At 32.4% G+C, this 21,397-nt stretch overlaps 2 protein-coding genes across 2 annotated transcripts; both read left to right on the forward strand.

The window, feature by feature from the left end:
• Window positions 1-1,259: 1,259 nt before the first annotated feature.
• On the forward strand, window positions 1,260-3,019 carry LOC107058622 (disease resistance protein RPP13-like). Its single transcript, XM_015304541.1, has 2 exons — window positions 1,260-1,433; window positions 2,135-3,019. Exons 1-2 carry the CDS (start codon window positions 1,260-1,262, stop codon window positions 3,017-3,019), a joined length of 1,059 nt encoding a protein of 352 aa, XP_015160027.1.
• Window positions 3,020-3,022: 3 nt separating this feature from the next.
• On the forward strand, window positions 3,023-4,507 carry LOC107058623 (putative late blight resistance protein homolog R1B-16). Its single transcript, XM_015304542.1, has one exon. The coding sequence runs from the start codon at window positions 3,023-3,025 to the stop codon at window positions 4,505-4,507; it is 1,485 nt and encodes a 494-aa protein (XP_015160028.1).
• Window positions 4,508-21,397: the final 16,890 nt, after the last annotated feature.

Raw genomic sequence — 21,397 nt, forward strand, 5'->3', positions numbered from 1 at the left:
CCCTCCATATACAGATCTTGGTATGTATTTTTACAATAATTACTTTATGCTTATGTTATTGAGGATAAATGATAAGATGTAATATTTTTCATTGTCCTTTACATTATTAATGTTTATTACTACGTAATCTTGTATGTAAGATAATATAGTGTTTTAGTTCTAATGACTGATATGTTTTAAGTATTATTTTATAAATTTCGTAATAATAAATTTTCGCGCGAAGCACGGGTAATTTTACTAGTTCTATATAAAATTCTATAACTTAAAAGTACTATATATAGGCTTACATATTATCTACTTTTACATAGATATGAAGTTTCTCACTTATCCATTGAAGAAATTCATTATGCAAGTTCAAAAGTTATAATTGCTTTCATGTTCAAGAGTAATTTCTATTTTGAATCTGTTAACAAATTTTTGAATTTTCCCCTGAGACATATATTACAATTGTATAATCTATTCAACTTAAATGTGTTCTTTTTCTTACGAAATGTCTTTGTATATATATTCTTATTTTCTTCTTTATTTTCCTTTTAATGTTGATTAAAGAACCAATAATTTATTATTTCCTCAATAATTCATTCATTAGAGGTTCTTGAGTTATGTGATAATGACAAATAATCAAATTCATGTTGGAATATTGCTAATATTTTTTTAAGAACCTATTTTTCCTATTATTTTTAATATATGGATATTAGTAATGGATTATTTGCAAGTTCAGTGCAATTATTATTTATGACCACGCGAAGCGCGGACAAATTACCTAGTGTAATATAATATTCATCAATAACAACAAAATAACAGGAAAAATAATTAATCATGCCCAAATTTTCTATATTTAAGGCCCTAATTTATTTTAATTATTTTTAAATTTTATTTGAATTTAAGAAATTGGAGTTGTGTTTGACGATAAAAATGTGAATCGCAATTTTATAACCAAATCAATAATCTACAAGTTATAGAAAATGAACGATTGCATTTAGAAATGAGATCATAAATATGAAATGAGGTCAAGTTAAATCACACATTTATATATTACGACTTTAATCAATTTGATTGCGTTGACCTACCAATTAGAAAATAAATTATAAAGGGTGAGCATCCTAAGTCTTTGTCCCCCATTTAGAAAAAGGTAGAAATAAAAAATGTAAATCATTTGGACAAAACCTCTTAGCCTAATAATAACAAAGCAGAGACATTAAACTTGTAAGCCTCTATCTTTATTCCAGCAAACTGCAATAATTCTTTTGTTAAGAGAAATGGCTTATGCTGCTCTTTCTTCACTCATGTATACATTGGAACAACTCTTCAAACCTAACCAATCTTTCGTTTGTCGAAGTTCTACACAACAACATGTCGAATCTCTCCATCAAAATCTTTCTGCTCTGCAAGATTTCCTTGACGATACTACAAAGGATATTGAAACTCTTAAGGTATGTAATTCACTAGTATAGTTATCTAAATCTTACTGATCTTATATATTTTTTGTCACATCTCAAAATACCCCCTAGACGTGACTGACACCCGCTAACACCACCTGTTGGGTGTAGAACACCAACCAAAACAGCCCCCACTTGCCTCAATCTATGCAAAATAGTGATTAACGATATCAATAATGCTAGTCAGGTCAAGTCTAAATATCCCAAACTTTAAGCTTAGGGCTAAACCTTAATATCTTACACTTCAAGCCATGAATTAAAGGTAAAATATTCCAGTCAAGCTGTCTAAATTTAACTAATGAATCATCTATCCAATAATTATACACTTCAGTCCCTAAATGATGGTCAATCTATTAATTAATACTTTGGATGAAATCTGAATTTTTTTTGGCAGCAACTAATTTATGGTAGCGGTGATATGAATAGCTAATTCAGTAACTAACTCCAAATCCGTAGCATGCTAATTGTCCTAATTGCCAAAACATTACTTTCAGTCATTGGTACAGAAATTCAGTTAATTCTGTCTATGACCTTCTGCTGCAGCAACAAAGACCAAGAGATTAGGATTGGCCTACACCTTTTTAATTCTCATTATTATTATTATTAGGGTTAAAATTACCAATTAACCCATCATTAAAAAAAGGGTAATTACATTTTTTAAAATAATAATTAATTTATCGAGTTTCAATTTCAAGGTGGTAGAAAAGAGGATCAGAAATGTAGTACACAAAGCAGAAGATAGAGTTGATTCAAGTCTAAGAAACATCATTCTAGCAGATCGTGAGGACAAGCGGCAAAAGGCTTGTACATCCTTTTATGAAGAATTGTTGAAAGTGGATGAACAAGTGTATATTCTCAAAAAACAAGTGATGCTGATTGAGTTTAGTATGCATGGAAGCAAATCTGCAGAATTAGCAACAACTTCTTCCTCACCAGAAAGAAGTAAAATTGAGGAAAATACTATTGTTGGGATGCAGGATGACCTCAACACCATACTTGATCGCGTCACTTCCCAAATAGGCGAGTTGACTGTCATACCAATTTTTGGTATGGGCGGTATCGGTAAGACAACTCTTGCAAGAAAAGTTTATGATGATTCATCTATTCGTTCTCGATTTGATAAACATGCATGGGTCACTATCTCCCAAGAATACAATAAGAGACAAATGCTTCTTGAAGTTGTCTCTTCAATTACGGGAAGCAATCAAGAAGTGAGCGATGATGAACTAATGGAGATTGTGTATAGAGGTTTGAAGGGTAGGAGATTCCTATTTGTCATAGATGATATTTGGAGTACTGAGGCATGGGACCAAATGCAAAGAATATTTCCAAATGATGACAATAAAAGCCGAATTCTATTAACTACTCGGCTCAAGTATGTTGCTGATTATGTAAACTGCCCTGATTTTCCTCCTCATAGTATGTCTTTTCTAAGTCAAGATGATAGTTGGAATCTATTCACCGAAAAATTATTCAAAAAAGATCCGTGTCCTCCTTTACTTGTAGAAATGGGGAAGCATATTGTAGAACAATGTCAAGGATTACCTCTCTCGATTATTGTCGTTGCTGGACTTCTTTGAAAAATGGACCCTACACATGATAATTGGAAGGAGGTTGAGGAAAATCTGAACTCATTCTTTGGTACGGTGTCCGAACGGTGCCAATCAATTCTTTCTCTGAGCTACAATTACTTGCCCCAATATTTGAAGGCTTGTTTTCTCTATATTGGAGGTTTTCCAGAAGACAGAGAGATTAACGTTTCCAAGTTGATTAGGCTATGGATTTCTGAGCAATTCGTAAAGGCAAGAAAGAATAAAAGATTAGAAGTGGTAGCAGAGGAGTATGTAAAAGAGTTAATTGATAGAAGTCTAATTTTGATTGGTCAACAAAGGGCTAATGGAAGGATGAGAAGTTGCAAAATTCACGATCTTCTTCGCCAATTGTGCCTAAGTGAAGCTCATACTGAAAATGTTTTGCATGTCATGAATGGGGATGCTCTCAAAGCCATAGATGATCAACGTCGAGTGATCCTTGTGTCTAATGATGAAGAGAAGCATGATTATCGTCTGCGACATAGCAGTGGTATAATACGTACCTTTATTTCAGTGGATGTAGCTTTTCCAAAATGGATGTGTTCACAGTTGAAGTTGCTTAAGGTATTGGATGTATTATCAATTGAATACGATTTCTCTTGGGTAATACCTGAGCTTGTACATTTGAGATATGTTGCTGTAAGAATTAAGGAAGCTAGTTCACTAGACAAATTGAGAAATCTACAGACCATAGTTCTTCGAAGATATATCTCTTTCATACCAACAACGTTGAAGCAGTCACTAGATATCTGGAGAATGTCAGAGATAAGACATTTGGATATTAGATGGCCAAATTATATATCAAATCCCCTTGAAGCAGAACAACCTTTGTGCCTTCTGAATAACTTGCAAACGCTTTATCTTCATTATTCTCCTTTTGTTGCGGAAATCATAAGAAGAACTCCCAATCTAAAAAAGCTAAAGATTTTAGATAGATCCAAGCTTCCTGATTTTCTTGATTCTCTCAGTCTTTTACAGGATATGGAGACACTACACATAGAAACACGAAACAACATTGACCCGGTGATTATCCCAGGAGATATTTTTCTTCCTAATCTCAAGAAGTTGACATTAACACGTACTCGTATACCATGGGAAGTTGTGAATTTGCTGGCTAATTTACCGAATCTTGAGGTGCTCAAAGGGTATCGTGCATTTTCTGGAACAGATTGGAAAGTAGATGAAGATGTTGTGTTTCATAAATTAAAATATCTACAACTGTATGGGCCCTATGATTTTCAAAGGTGGGAAGCAGATGGTAGTGATAATTTTCCGATGCTTGAGCAACTAATACTGCATTGGTTTATTCAACTGGAGGAGATTCCGGAGAGTATTGGAGATACAATGACACTAAAGTTAATCCAAATAGTTGATTGCAGTTCTGGTGTAGTAAATAGTGCAAAGAAAATTCAACAAGAGCAAGAAAGCTTGGGAAATTATGAGCTACAACTTCAAATTACTCAAAAGGTATGTTGAAATTCCATCTTCTATTATTAGTCAATTCTTAATTAATATGTTCATGTGCTCTTCCTATTTCCTTATAATACATACTCCCTCTGTCCCTAATTACCTGCCCACTTTTCCTTTTTTAGTTATCCCTAATTATTTGTCTATTTTGACAAATCAAGAAAGGACAAATTATTTTTACCTATTATATCCTCAATTAATTACTATGAAAAAAGGTAGAACTTCTTAAAAATCTCAAGTTTTTAATTCACCCACTTCATAATTAATAGGAGTAAAATGGTAAACTCACTATGTCATTCATTGTTTTCTTAATAGATGTGTCATTTAAAAAATAAACAAGTAATTAGGGACATATGGAGTATCAAAGAAACATTTTATTAAGTGATAGCGAGCAACCCCAACTCAAAGGGATATTTTTTAATGTAAAAAACGACTCAAGGGTATATGTGCACTATTTCATATAGTTCCAAATAGAATTTGTAAATTATTTAATAAAGTAGCTAAATTAAATATCCTATCAAATTAATCATGATTGCCATATTTTCAATTTGAAATGTAGTACTCCCTCTCAGTGGCGGACCCAGGATTTTTGCTCAGGGGGTTCGAAGTATAAAGAAGAAGTTCAGGTGGTAATGCAAGTGTGCGGTGAGCGTAGTAGCCCCTCGGCATGCTCTTTGTACAAGAACCATAGATATTTCATTGGTTCATAAAAGTAAAGACTAAGCTAATCAAAGATATCGAGGACAAAGATGCATTGATAAGAATTTTAGTGGATAGACTGTATTACATAAGTTAATTCCTAAAACACATGAAAATTAAATGATGAAAAGGGGAGCGAGACGGGGAAGAAAGATATTTACCTTGTCATGCTAAATTGAACTCACTTTATCATACCGTATTAAACATTTCTTTTTACTTTTATCATGCTCCATCGAGCATTCTTAAAATTAAATAACGAATAAATCAAATAAGTTTAGTTTTCATCTCACTAAAATAGAATTAAAAATATAAAAGAAATTTCAAGAATTCTATTAAATTAATATTTTTAGAAGGACGTTGACGATATTTAAGTTTCTTCATTCAATTACATCTAATTTACATTTAAAAAAAAAACAAACTATATTTCTATCTCAATTTCAAGTTAAATATAATTCATCATTTTTAAAAAAAAGTTATTCAAACGTATATGAAAAAAGAGTTATATTGTAACAAAATGAATAATAGATATAAAAGGAATAAAATATAAAAATAAAAAGAATGTGTATAATAAATTTAAACAAAAATAAATTAAAAAGAAGAAATGGAATAAAAGGAAAAAATAATGAAAATGAAGAAGAAGGTCTAAGGGCATCTCCAACCCTATCCTCTATTTTACTCTCCAAATATAGAGTTCTCTATTTTTTCAGACAACCAACTCCAACCCAATTCTCTATTTTACTCTCTAAAAAGGAATTTTTTTCTCTCTCCTCAATATTATATTATTATTTCCATTTCATTCTTATTTTCTTATTTCATAATATAAATCCTTTATTTTTTTTTCCCAAATAATTACTTTATATAATTTTTAATGTGATATAAAATTATATTTTATTCTAAATTTTTAAATAACTTAAATTGCAAGAAAATATAATATAATACATAAATTAATGGACAAATTCAAATAAAAGTGACATACAATTACATAAACACTCAATTTTCAAAATTATTACGTTGCTCCCATCAATGTTCTATTAATGCATTACGAAGTTCAAAATGAGCATTTTTGTCCTTAATTTTTTTATGTCTAGCTAAAAATTGTTCAAACCAGAGATTTTCATCTACCACCATTTCTATAGTTGGAGTTGGAGCCTCTACGACATCTTGAATTGGTGCATTGAGATCACGTTCATCCTCAATTATCATGTTGTGCAGTATAATACATGTAGTAATTATATCATGTAGCACTTCCTTTCTCCAAAAACGTGACGGTCCTGCAATAATTGCAAAACGTGATTGCAAAACTTCAAATGCACGTTCAACATCTTTTCTGCACGATTCTTGTTTCATCGCGAAATATTTCTTCTTTTAGGAATAAGGATCACGAATAGTTTGAACAATTGTAGACCATTTAGGATATATACCGTCAGCTAAGTAATAACCCATAACATATTCTTTTCCTTGAATAACATAATGGGCTGGAGGCGCAATACCGCTAACAAGATTGGAAAATAAATGTAGATATATCAAAGCCAAGGAATTTAGAGACGAAAATAAAATTTTAATGAAAAATTTAGAAACTATTAGTGATCTAAATGTTCGTGATTACCTGCAACGAGAACAACAACGAATACTTGAAAAAAGAAATCGACAATCACAACCATAATCGCAACAATTCTCAGAATCATATCCTAATTTTTTTCTGAATATTGCTAAATCTGGAAACGACCTACCGGATTACTAAATTATTGTTGTAATAAATTAATTATTATGTTATGTGTTGTATTTTATCTTGTATTTAAATTATTATGTTATGTATTGTATTGTTATCTTGTATTTAAATTATTATGTTATATATTGTATTGTTATCTTGTATTTAAATTATCATATTATGTATTGCATTTTTAAATTAAATTTTTCATCTTGCCATTTTAATTTTGTGTATTCTTTATAATGAAAATTAATGACGAAAATTAGAATTTTTTAAAAAATACTATTAATTTGAAATTAAAGTAGTATATATTAAATAATTTTTTAAAAATATTATATTACATTTAAAAAGAATTATGAATATTAGATATTTAATTAATGAAATTATATGTAAAATAATATGTTAATTATAAAGTAATAGAAATAATAATAAACTAATGAAAAAGTGAAATAGAAAGTGTGAATAGTAGTTCTTCAAATTTGGAGAACTACTATTCAACTCTCTAAATTTGAAGAATAGAGGGTGATTTGGAGGTTGGTTGGAGTGTCCATTCTCTATTTTACTCTCCAAATATAGAGAATGGAGAGTAAAATAGAGGTGGATTGGAGATGGTCTAAGCCCAAAAGTTCCATTTACCAAAGCTAATATTAAAAAAGGGAAAAAATGTTGCCAATGGGACTTGAACCCGTGACATAGGGGCATTACATGACCCACTTATCCATTGGGCCAAGTTTGTCCTTTGTTCTCAAGGGGTTCATTTTAATATATATACACATAAAGTCAAATTTGACGTTATGTACATAGTGTTATTTTTTGACGAGGGGGTTCAGCTAGGCTCCACCTAGGTCCGCCCTTGCTCCCTCTGCCCTAATTTATATGATTCATTTACTTTTTTAGTCGGTCTAAAAATATAACATATTTCTATATTTAGCGATAATTTAACTTTAAAATGTTCATTTTATCCTTAATGAAATGATTTAGTCACATAAACATCTACTCCCTCCATTTCTATTTAGTTGTCACCGTTTTAGGTTTCACACCCCTTAAGTAACCAAGTAAGTTTGTCATTGTACCCTTATTTTGTGTTCTCTTGAAGTTAAGGTTTCAAAAAATGAACATAAATTAATTTACTTTGATTAACTAATTTGACCAATAAAAATAAATTAATCACTTAGTTTTTTTATGTTGGATAAATGTATACTTTCAAGGTTAATAGCAAAGGGTAAAATAGAAAGAATAATATTATTTATGCATTGATTTTGTAAAATGACAAATATTAAAGACCATCTATTTTTAGTAAAGACGACATATAAATAGGAACAAAGAGTATCACTTATGTTAGACCATAAATTTTAAAAAAAAAAATTTCCTTAAATTTTGTGTTAAATCAAACTTACTCATATATAATGGGGAAAATGCATAAGTGTGTCTCTGAGATTTCGGGAATAGGTTGGGGGTACTATGCATTTTCCCTATATAATGGGACAAAGGGAGTATACATTTTTTTTTTCTTTTGTAGCTTTGAAATCTATTATTATTATTATTATATTATATTTTATATTATATTATACTTTATTATAAAAGGGAGCTTCACCATCTCAAGCAAACCATAGGTCAATGCCTGCTGAAGGTAGTTGAGTCTTTTGAGCTAATTTCTTTTCTTTTTTTTCATTGGTTGCAGCTTTGTTTTCCTTCTCTACTGTAAAGACGTTTTTAGCCCTTCAAAATAAATTTCATTGCCCACTGTGGGCTTCACTTATTTTGATTTACATGCCACCCTTTTTAACTATTGAAATTTATGGAGTACCATTTTTACAATGTTATGATATAAAGTCGAAGGGAAATGGTTCTGGGTAGTGATATTGTGTCGAAGGAAAATGGTTCCGACAAGAGTTTGATTATTGTAATTTGATGCATTTTGATACTTGTGATTGATCTACTGGACACTTGTGATTAATCTACTTGATACGTGTGAATGACCTACTTGATATGTGTGATTGATATACTCAGGGGTGGATCTACGTGGTTAGGTGGCGGTGCCACGGCACCCAGTGATTTCGGAAAAAACGTTGTATATATATGTACATATATATATCTAAAACTTAAATATATATTAACTTTGCCACCCAATAACTGAAATGCTGAACAGTTCAATTGGTTAAGGAGGCCACTTGCCACACAGCCAATGCGGGTTCGAACCTTGCTGCAAGCACCTGTTTTTTTTGTTTGCTCCTTTTTTCATTTCTTTTCTTTTTTTTTGTCTTTTTTGCTCCTTTTTTCATTTTTTTTTGTCTTTTTAATTAATTTGTAAAGGGCTTTCATTTTTTTCTCCATTCATTCTTATTTATTTACTATTCTTTATTAATTCAAATTGACTCTTTTTCACAATTAATTTCTTTTTTTTTACTTTCTCTTTCACTAACTATTAATCTATTGATATGAGTGTTACATGTTTATTCTTTATCAATTAATGATTGCTGAATTATGAACGTCAAATAAATATTATTAAGAATATATTTAAATAGTAGTTTTTAAAAAATATAAGTTTTAAAAATGATGAATATTATTAGGATAATTTTTTTTAATTTAAATGTTCTTTCGATCTTCACTGATGTTCTTGCTAAGTAAGATGACTATGCTGAAACTATAATTTTTATTTTTTCCCTACTATATATCTCCAACAACACATAAAGTCAATGGAATATGAATATATTAAGTTCATACTGTTAAATAGTTTATACAAGCTCAAATTTTAATGTGAAATTTTTTTTTTTCACAAAATTTCAACGAATAAGACATCTAATTCCAAAAAGTAAATTAAAATTGAATTGTTTAATTATCTCTAATCTCGGAATATCTAAAAAAAAGAATATTACTAACATGCATATTTGATTGATTTGTTTATAAAAATAAAAAAGATTAATAACCCGAATTGTAACCCAAAATTAAAGCAACCGATCCTTTTATCTTACTCGAATGATATGGCACCCACGACCTCCAAATCCTAGATCCGTCTCTAGATATACTTGAAGCTTATTGGTTGCTGAACTGTGACTATTGGTCTGTGAGTGTTCGATTGGGCTGATTTCTATACAGGTTGTAGTTTAACTTCAAACGGTCATAACTCTTAGCACAAAAGGAATTGGGTGGCCCATGGCCATGACCTATCAAATGAAAGATAATTGAATCCTCTTTCCAACGCCCATGACATATCAAATGAAAGTTGAGGTGTCTAGATGTGCACTTTCAAAGTTGATCGAAGTGTTTACTTGCCATCTGAGATCAAGTTTAATGTTTGTTTATGTATTATGCCAATATAACATTGCTTCAAACTTCATAGTAAGTCAGTTTTTCTTGTATGATTACTTCTAATCTTATTCTGATAATTCAATGTATTTTCTGGAGTAGGCCCATGGTTGAGAGCGGTAAGAACCCCCAAAGTATATCAGGTACTACTCGGCTGAAGATCTTGAACGTATGCTTGGTGAATTTTTTGAGGGTAAGACGTTGAATGAGCCAAAACGATGAACCTCTGACTAAAAAAGCTAGCTGCATTCCACACTTTGCTTTGTTAAGGTTTATCATGTGTAGGATCTGCAGGTTGCAACAAAAGTTTGAGGAAATAAAAAGTGACAAAAGTATATAGGATATGAGAACAGTCAAATGCTGTGCTTTCTTTAATTTTTTTCTTATAGTTCAAGTATTTAACATGACATGTTAAGTTTGTATAGAAAAATATCATTCTTTTTCCATCGTATACACATTTAATGTCTTATTGAGGACAAAGAATAAAATTATCATCATAGCGTTCGTTACATGTATCATCTGCATACACTCGTGTTATCACCAACGTACCTGTAAAATCAAGTGATACGAGTTAGAATTCAGTCGAATGCAATAACTTTTTAAAAAACAAAAAGAATGGTTAATGGAAGGATGAGAACTTGCAAAATTCATGATCTTCTTCGCCAACTATGCCTAAGTGAAGCTCATACTGAAAATGTTGTGCATGTCATGAATGGGAATGTTCTTGAAGCCATAGATAATCAACGTCGAATGATCCTTCTGTCTGAAGTTGAAGAGAAGCATGATTATAGTATGCAACATAGCAGTGGTATAATCTGCACCTTTATTTCAATGCAAGTAGATTTTCCAACACGGATGTGTTCCATTGTTTCACAGTTCAAGTTGCTTAAGGTATTGGACGTATTATCAATTGAATACGATTTCTCTAGTGTAATACCTGAGCTTGTACAATTGAGATATGTTGCTCCAAATATTGAGAAAGCTCTTTCACTAGACAAATTGAGAAATCTACAGACCATAATTCTTCGAAGATACTTCTCTGTCAGACCAACAACGTTGGAGCATCCAGTAGAAATCTGGAGTATGTCAGAGACAAGACATGTGGATATCTGGAGTATGTCAAATCCTGTTGAAGCAGAACAAGCTTTGTGCCTTCTGAATAACTTGCAAACACTTTATCTCTATAACTCTCCTTTTGTTGTGGAAATCATAAGAAGAACTCCCAATCTAAAAAAGCTAAAGATTTTAGATAAATCTGGGCATCCTGATTGTCCTGCAATTATTGATTCTCTCAGTCTTGTACAGGATCTGGAGACACTACACATAGAAACGCTTAATATTGATTCTCTCAGTCTTGAGCAGCTATCACTAAATGAGTTGTTTGAACTGGAGGAGATTCCGGAGAGTATTGGAGAAATAATGACATTAAAATTGATCCAAATAGAATATTGCAGCTCTGCTGTAGAGAATAGTGCAAAGAAAACTCAACAAGAGCAACAAAGCTTGGGAAATTATGAACTTCAACTTCAAATTACTCCTATGGTATGTTCAAATTCTATCTTTCATTATTAGTCAGTTCTTAATTAATATGTTCATGGGCTCTTCCTATTTCCTTTCATTTTTTATTTCACTTGCTAAAAAGGCTTGTAAACTTGGACTTATAATTCATCTCAAAGAAACATTTTATTAAGTGATAGTGAGCAACCCCAACTCAAAGGGATATTTATTTCGAGAAAATTTCAGAAATAGCAAAGATAATAGACATAATAAGGCTCTATAACTATAGTTTTGATAATTGCGCTCTATAACTATAGTTTTGGGAGGTTCCTATTCTGCAGTTGCCATACTTTGTACTTTGGTATTGTCTCTGGCATCGAGTAATGATGCTTTTAAATTTTATATAGTTTTTTCCTTGAGTTGTGAGGTAATTCTGCAGTAGTGAGTTCTGAATTGGTGTTTGGGAGGCTTTGTTTCAATTTTGGATATCAAATATTAATTAGTAGCCATCTCTCTTTCCTTCTAATGAGTTCTGTTTTTCTAAGATTCAGACATCGAGGAGACTACGTGAGAATGGGAAGGAAGGATGAGGTGATTGCGGACAAAGACATCCTTCTATATATACTTCACACTGATTTATTTACTTCACAATCACACTTTTACCCCAAAACTATACGTACTACAATTTGAATATTTTATTGTTTACAAATGCAATTCTTATCAAACAGGAGAAGATAAGGTCGTTAAAATGACTAAAATCATAACATAAAAATGCATACATAGATATACATGTATAACTAAATATTCCAACGTTGAACTTAAATTCATTTTTGTTAATTCATATTGATGAATTTGTTCATAGCAGTACAGAGAGAATTTTCAGAAGAGGAAGAAGAGAGAATGTTTTCATAAATCACACATCATACATTTACAGCTTATTTATACCACACGTTTTGTAACTAACTCTGTTCTAGTAACTAACTCTTACAGAATATTCTGTTACAACTAACTTCATTTTAATCAACTTAGCTTCTAATCACTTCTAGAATTAATACTCCCCCTCAAGCTAGGATGGAAAATATCAAGGACTCCTAGCTTGGAAAGAAGAAGTTCATGCTGCATAATCCCTAAACCCTTTGTAAGCAAATCTGCTAACTGAGATTTAGTCCCTATATACTCTGGCTTGATCAGACCATCCTTGAGCTTTTCTCTTATAAAATGACAATCAATTTCAATATGTTTGGTCCTCTCATGGAAGATTGGATTAGAAGCAATCTGCATAGCTGCCTTGTTATCACAACACAACTTAACTGGAGTGATAATGTCTATCTTTAAGTCTCTAAGCAGTCCAACTAACCAAATGATTTCTGCTACTGTGCCTGCCATACTCCTATATTCAGCCTCTGCTGAGCTTCTACTGATAGTATGCTGCTTCTTTGACTTCTATGAAATCAGAGAGTCTCCAAGTTGAATCACATATCCTGTCACAGACCTCCTAGTGTTGGGGCAAGCTGCCCAATCTGAATCACAATATGCTGTTAAGCTTGTGATTGGCCCCTTCTTTAGTAACACCCCTTGTCCAGGTGCCTTTTTGAGATATCTGAGAACTCTGAGTGCAGCATCCCAATGTGATCTCTTGGGGTGTTGCATGAATTGACTGAGAACTTGGACTGCAAAACATATATCTGGTCTGGTGATCGTCAAATAGATCAGTTTCCCCACTAACTGTTGGTAGCTGTGTATATCAGTTAACTCAGGATCATCATTATTTCCAACTACTGAGTCATACTCTACTGTAGTCAGCTTTGCATTCATCTCCATGGGAGTAGAAGCTGGTTTGGTTCCTCCTAATCCTACTGCTGAAAGTAACTCTAAGGCGTACTTCCTTTGATTAAGTAGAACTCCTTTTTCAGACCTTAATATTTCAATTCCCAAAAAATATTTGAGTTGCCCCAAGTCTTTAATCTTGAACTTGTTGTGCAAAGTTTTCTGAGTATTATCAATTAGGTGTTGGCTGTTCCCTGTGATTAGTAAGTCATCAACATAGACGAGGACTATAACAATATCACTGTCAGATTGTTTAATGAATAGTGAATGATCATGTGAGCTCTGTGTGTACCCTGCTTCCAATAAAACAGTAGTCAATTTGATATTCCACTGTCTAGAAGCTTGCTTCAAGCCATATAAAGATTTCAACAGTTTGCATACTCTAGTCTCCCCCTGTCTGTGAAAACCCTGAGGTAAAGACATATATACTTCTTCATGTAAATCACCTTGTAGGAAAGCATTATTGACATCCATTTGTAACAGAGGCCAGTCCTTAGAAGCTGCAATGCTAATGAGAGTCCGTACGGTCACCATTTTTGCAACAGGTGAGAAGGTCTCATGGTAGTCTAATCCTTCCTTTTGAGTGTATCCTTTGGCTACCAACCTAGCCTTGTACTTGTCTACAGAACCATCAGCTTTATGTTTGATCTTAAATACCCATTTAGAACCAATAGCTTGTTTACCTGATGGTAAGGCAACTACCTCCCAAGTCTGGTTACTTTCCAAGGCACAAATTTCATCAGTCATAGCTGCAATCCATTTATCATCTTGAGATGCCTCTTTGAAGGATTTTGGTTCATTTTGAGGGGAGAAGGATCCTAAGTAGGCCTGATAAGATGTCGGTAAATGAGAGTATTGAAGGCAATCAGAAATAGGATAGGAACAACTTGCAGATGGTTTAGCAGTGGTTATGTAATCATTAAGCCAACTAGGAGGCTTAACAGTTCTAGAAGGTCTTGACTTAGACTGATGATTGAGTTGAATGGGCACTGCTGCAGACTGGGAAGTCTCAACTTCATCAGTTGTGGTGAGATCGTCAGGCATTGAAACATCACTACTCTCAGTACTGTGATTAGAAACAGGAGCAATATTGCACTCAGTAGGATGATCAGCAGCATTAGTGAAAGGATGAGATATCAATTCTGAGTGGACTAACTCAAACATGTCAGGTTCATTTGAGGAGGAATTTTCCTGGTAAGGAAAAATATATTCCCTAAATGTGACATCTCTGCTTACGAAAAATACATTATCAACCAGATCATACAATCTATATCCCTTTTTGGTTTCAGAATAACCTAGAAAGACAGCCTTTCTAGCTCTAGGAGCAAACTTGTCTCCTTTTGGCAACTGAGCAGCATAACATAAGCATCCAAATACTCTTAAATGATCAAGGCGAGGAACTTTCTGCAACAACATCTCATAAGGTGATTTTCCCCCAAGCACCTCAGTAGGCAATTTATTAATCAAGTACACAGCTGTCCTAACACATTCACCCCAAAAATGAATAGGAAGAGAGCTTTGAAACCTCAAGGCTCTGGCCATTTCCAAGATGTGTCTGTGTTTTCTTTCTACTTTACCATTTTGTTGAGGGGTGTAGGCACAACTACTTTGATGAATAATACCTTGAGAAGCAAGTAAATCATGGACTGAGGAGTTAAAAAACTCTGTGCCATTATCAGATCTTAAGATTTTCACAGACAAAGCAAACTGATTTTGTATTAAAGCAATGAACTCTTTGAGAACTACAATGACCTCACTTTTAGAATGAATAAGGCATAACCATGTGTATCTACTATAGTCATCCACAATGGTAACAAAATAGTGTTTCTTATCAAAAGTAGGCTTCTTATATGGCCCCCAAACATCCACATGGATTAATTCAAATGCTTTAAGAGTCTTACTGTTACTAACAGGAAATTGCAATCTACACTGTTTTGCTAGAGGACAGATCTCACACTGATGTTGTGTACTCTTGTCTGAGAGATGTTTGAGTGAATGAATGTGTTGAAGGATTCCAGTTGAGGCATGCCCCAGCCTCAAATGCCACAGTCTTGCTTCTTCATGAACATTTGCAGTAGTCATTGCCTGAATAGATGGTTTTATTTGTTTCTTTAGTATGTATAATCCTTCCTTCTCCTTACCAATCCCCAACACCTTGCCATCGTAGAGTCCCTGAAAGACACAAAAATCAGGGAAGAAGGAAATGGAACAAGAAAGTTCCCTGGTCAATTTTGAGACTGACAACAAGCTAAATTTGAAGTCTGGCACATGTAAGATATTTCTGAGTTCATGATCCTCTAAGATCTGTGCAGTTCCAACCCCTTTGATATCACATCTATTACCTGTTGGAACCTGTAATCCATCAGTGTTATTCCCTTTCATTCTTCTAACAACAGTTAGCAAATCCTCATTAGGTGTAATATGATGTGTAGCCCCACTATCAACTATCCACTCATGAACATTATCTATAGTAGGAGTATTACCTGACACATTAGCAGCATAATTTGATGTTCCTGCTCTATCCATCTTGTTTACCAAATCCTGATACTGAGGTGGTGTCATGTGGCTTTCAGTATGCATTCCTCTTTCACTGAAATTATCAGCACTCCTTGTTAAATGTGCATTTGGTTTGAAATCCGGCTTAAAACCCTCAGCTGCTCTGGAATCAGTCTTGTAACCTTCAACTCCTTTTCTTTTGCTTTGGAAACCTGGCGGATAACCAACCAGTCTATAACAATCAATTTTATAGTGACCTTTGAAGCCACAGTGATCACACACTGTTCCAGGAGGCACAAACTTCTTTGGCCTTGGAGTATTTGATTGATTTCTTCCTGCTAAAAGTGTTAAAGGATCTCTGTTCCTATCTGAAACTCCTAATGTTCTTTGGCTTTCTTCTTGTGCTGCTACTGCATATGCCTCATTCACAGTCACCATTGGCTTCCTGGCTAAAATATTACTCCTAATGTTGCTAAAACTCTCATTTAATCCCATTAGAAATTGAAGAAGTCTCTGTGATCTTAAGTGGTTTACATATGCAGCTGAATCATCACAACTACAACTTGGAGATGGAATCATTACTTCTAATTCAGCCCATAAATCCCTAAGTTTCGAATAGTATGAAGTTACAGAATCAGTACCTTGCTTGAGAGCTGCAATTTCAGACCACAAATGGTAAATTCGAGTGAGATCCGATCTATCAAACCTTTCTTCAAAATCTGCCCAAACTCTTTTTGCATTTGAAGCATAGACGATCCCTGACAGCAATTCGCTAGTAACAGTGCTCGCAATCCACGATAATATGATCGCATTACACTTCTCCCATTGTTCCTCCAGTGCTCCTTTGTAAGCTGCCTTCATACAGGATCCATCAATGAATCCAAGTTTTCCTTTTCCTCTTAAGGCCAATTTCATGGATCTACTCCACAAGGCATAGTTTTCTGGTCCTGTCAACTTGATTGGGATTAAGATCACTCCAGGTGCATCTGATGCTTGGAGATATAGTGGATGATTGTGATTCAGGGATGTGACTTCATTTGTTGCCATTGACGCTGCTTCATCAATCGCCATTGACGCCTCCTCAGAAGTTTTCTTTACTACTTCTTCTCAGTATCTATTCTTATCTTCTTATACGCAGATCGACCCTCACGATCTGGGCTTTGATACCATGTTAATTCATATTGATGAATTTGTTCATAGCAGTACAGAGAGAATTTTCAGAAGAGGAAGAAGAGAGAATGTTTTCATATATCACACATCATACATTTACAGCTTATTTATACAACACGTTTTGTAACTAACTCTGTTCTAGTAACTAACTCTTACAGAATATTCTGTTACAACTAACTTCATTTTAATCAACTTAGCTTCTAATCACTTCTAGAATTAATAATTTTCCCTCTTCTTCCGCAGGTACTTCTTCTTAAGCTCTGACTAAACACTGCAGGAAAGCAGGGAAGATGCACCACTACGTAAATAGTGCAAGATATAAATGATGCAGCCACAGATGATTGTCAACTATATATATATACATATAACATTTAAACGAAATGTGTGTGTGTGTGTGAGAGAGACTTTCTCTGTAGACTGAATGTGTGCATTTAGCTCAAGCAAGCAGCAGGTCAATATGCCTGCTTGCCTGCTGAGGGTAGTTAAGTCATTTGACGTGATTTCTTTTTCTCATTGGTTCATATTATTGCAGCTTTGTTTTCCTTCTACTGTAAAGACATTGTTAGCCCATATTGCATTGCCCACTGTGGGCTCATATTTAATCCAAATAAAATTATAATTTTAAAAAATTATATTTATTGATTAACACATATTTATTGTCAATTGACGAACAATTCGCTTAATATGAATGTGAGGGAGTACAATAAATAAGAAGTTGAAAAACATTTACCAATAAAAGAAGGAATACGAGTGTGTTGGCCTTTGTTTGTTTTGAATAATAGTTTGAAAAACAGCTTTAAATTGAGAGTTACACAATTCTCTCAGTTTAAAAGCTCTCACATTTGCAAAGGTATCTCTTTGTTTCTTGATAATTTCTGCTTGTGTCTTGATTAGCTTAAATGCATCTCGATTAATTAATTGTAGTTGTCAAAGAAGACAAAACAGATGAATAATCCTTCTTAGGCTGATTAATAGTAGTAGTGTAAATAAACCATTGTGTCATCATTTGTCAACAAACCCATCAGTTGTTTAATTAAAGATAATGACAAAAGTTTAGTGCGGTACACCTTGTTTCACAATTATAAAATAGAAAAGAAATACCCCATTGAGCATCTCATTTGATTGTGTTCTCATCCATCATCTCTTTTAATTATTATAAACAAATGGTGTCCCCCATTTAGAAAAAAAAAATCATTTGGACAAAACCTCTAAGCCCATTTAGAAAAATTGATGATATACGTAACATCTATCAAAATTTGATTGGTTCAAGTTGGGATATGTAAGGTTTCTAACTAAAATTTGTATATGTGTGTCATATTAAGATGTATGGTAATTAAAAGGATATTTTTGTTCTTTAATGTTAAAGGATATTTCAGATTTTGAAGGATATAATTTATTGCCTTTTGTTGTTACGAAACACTTCATCTTCCAAACTCCATTTTAGAATGAAAACAAATTAAATATTCCGTGAATTAATTCTATCTAGAAATATAATGGATCAATACCATATATTTATATTTAAACTTTATTAATTAGTTTATTAACAATATTTAAATTTAGTGAAGGGGTAAAATGTAATCCAACTTTGAAGTTAAATTTTCCCACTTATAATAATACTAGTCCTGGGAACGTGCGTTGCACATGTGTCCCATACTAAGTTGGGTGGAGTTATACAAATACTTTGAAAATATTTTAATAAGCGTGAGATAAGTTGCAAAAATATTAAAGATAAAAATACAAGCTCAAATCGATGAATGATAAGTTTATTTAACCGATATTATTATCAATACGAGATACATCCACATACTGAAATATTGTGGTTGAGTGAATCTCAAAAGGAATATTAGAACAAACTTCAATTATGCAATTCTTATAATATATGAAATATTAAACTTTACAAAAGTTCCCATTGTTTAATATGACATAAATCGTAATTTATACGTCAAGTGAGATTTCAAAATATTTCTTGTCTTGAGTTTTTCATCTTCTTTCTACGAAATTTAGTCTCCACCTTTTTATATTTGTGCATATATTAAAAAGTTGTTGGCGAATGAGAGTAGTGTTTTGTAAAAGTTGTATAGAAATTCGATCAACAATTATATAAATCATAATTTTGTTTGTACCTTTTATTTCCTTTGTCCGATTCAAAATTATTAGTTGTCATCTATATATTTGACCAAATAAATTATTGTTAAATTATATTATGAAATATCATATATAAATTGTGTCATTTTAATGTTGAAATGAAAAAATGATATAAAGACCAAAATTTGACGAATTTATTTTTAAAAATAGCTTTAATTTCCTAAGTAAAAGAGACGATATAAAAGTTTCCTCTCTAGGAAATCAAGTTTGTCCTCATTACTCCAACAATTATTTATCCAACCGATATCAATATATTGGTGAAATGAAAGATAATTGGTAATTAGATTACGTTTATTTTTTATCTACTCGTTGCTCTCACAATTGAAAGAACCCACCTACAAACTTGGATACTAATTATCAAAATTTAAATGAAAGAATGCTACAACTTGAAAAGAAAAGAAACTAAAAATTGCTAAAAAAATAAATAAATTGAAAGTAGCAAAGTTGACTTGTCTTTAAGAAAGCAATGCCTTAGTCTATTTAAAGTTATGTACATGTCAAGAAATTATTATTGAATAAAAGTAGCAATTTATAAAATTAAATTGATTTATATCTCTTCTTTAATATGTCAAGTGAATTATACTTAATTATATTGTGTACATGCATAAATAAAGTACTTGTTTGTGAAAGAGATTTAATATACTATTACTATATCATATAATTTACGTATATATATACAAATGTTAATTAGTTTTAAGTAGATGTATGCATTGTCTGACTAAAAAAAATATGAGCTCATCCATCTTTGAATCTGGAAAAAAATATATAATTTGAATAATGTCAATATATAGTCCTATTACTCTTTATGAAATATAACACATAAGCGCAATTTAAAAGATTATTATGTATATTGTTTTATATATGGGTAAGAAATATAACATAAGTTCTCTTGTATCCTAGTTACATTTAAAAGTTACACATAAATAATATTAATATAATAACAATATTACCAGAAATTGCATTTACATTTAGGTTTCAGTCATAAATATCATATGCATGTAATACTGTAATGAAGTCAAATCCAATTGTACTAGTAACAAACTTCTCAACTATATTAACAAGACTAGAGTTCAATTACAAATCCACAAAGTAAATGCAACAACGCAAACAGCAAAAACCCAAACAGAATCGTAGAGACACTAAACATAAGAACTAGGGAATTGATAGATGGATAGAAGGGGATGAGAAGCTTAGACTAAGAAGGGAGATGAGAGGAAACACTCTTTTCTTTAGCAATTTGCATAACCCTTCTTTCCAACTCATTTGCCCTTTTTAACAAAGTGTAAATGGGCCTGGATCCCAAACAATCCTTTGTGAAGGCCTGGCCCGATTGCTTTTACTCGGCCCAATATCTATTTGTGTGATATCCTTGTTGGTATCCCTATTGGGCTGGGGCTGATTCATAACAATACTCCCGTCCTCAATAAGAACCTTGTCCTCAATGTTCAAGTCAAGAGATCTCGCCAACGAAAACATTGGTAATCTAGGTGCAGTTACATTGACTTTAAGATGGACGAAGTGCATTTGATGGCAAACACCTGCAAGTCCCTTGTGGGAAAAATCAAGAGCTTCATACCAAGCTTTGTATATTGTGTCAACACAGTTTACTGCCTGTTGGACATGGTTGCGACAAGAAAAATCTTGTAGTTTCTCTACAATTAACTAAATATTATATTTTAATCTAGTGTAGGGGTAAAATAGTACTTCAATTTTCAACTTTTTTTCCCACTTTTAGTAATACTAGTCCTTAGGAATGTGCGTTGCACGTTTATCCCATATTATTGAATTATTATATAGAAAATATTGAAATTAACAATATTAACTTTATCATTTACATCATATTCATTAAATAAAATTCATAATAGTGGAATGTTTTTTTTTTTAATCATAATAGTGGAATGTTGCATTTGCCATCAAGCAAGAAATGTGAAGCTAATTAAGATAATATAACATGTAATGGTATGAATATGTCGATATAACTTATCCTCAATAATCTCTCATTACGCACTTCACACGTAGATCCCATATCCAATTTGAAAACATAAAAAGAA

This window comes from Solanum tuberosum, unplaced genomic scaffold (genome assembly GCF_000226075.1).
Source record: "Solanum tuberosum cultivar DM 1-3 516 R44 unplaced genomic scaffold, SolTub_3.0 scf00549, whole genome shotgun sequence".
NCBI classification, from domain to species: Eukaryota; Viridiplantae; Streptophyta; class Magnoliopsida; order Solanales; family Solanaceae; genus Solanum; species Solanum tuberosum.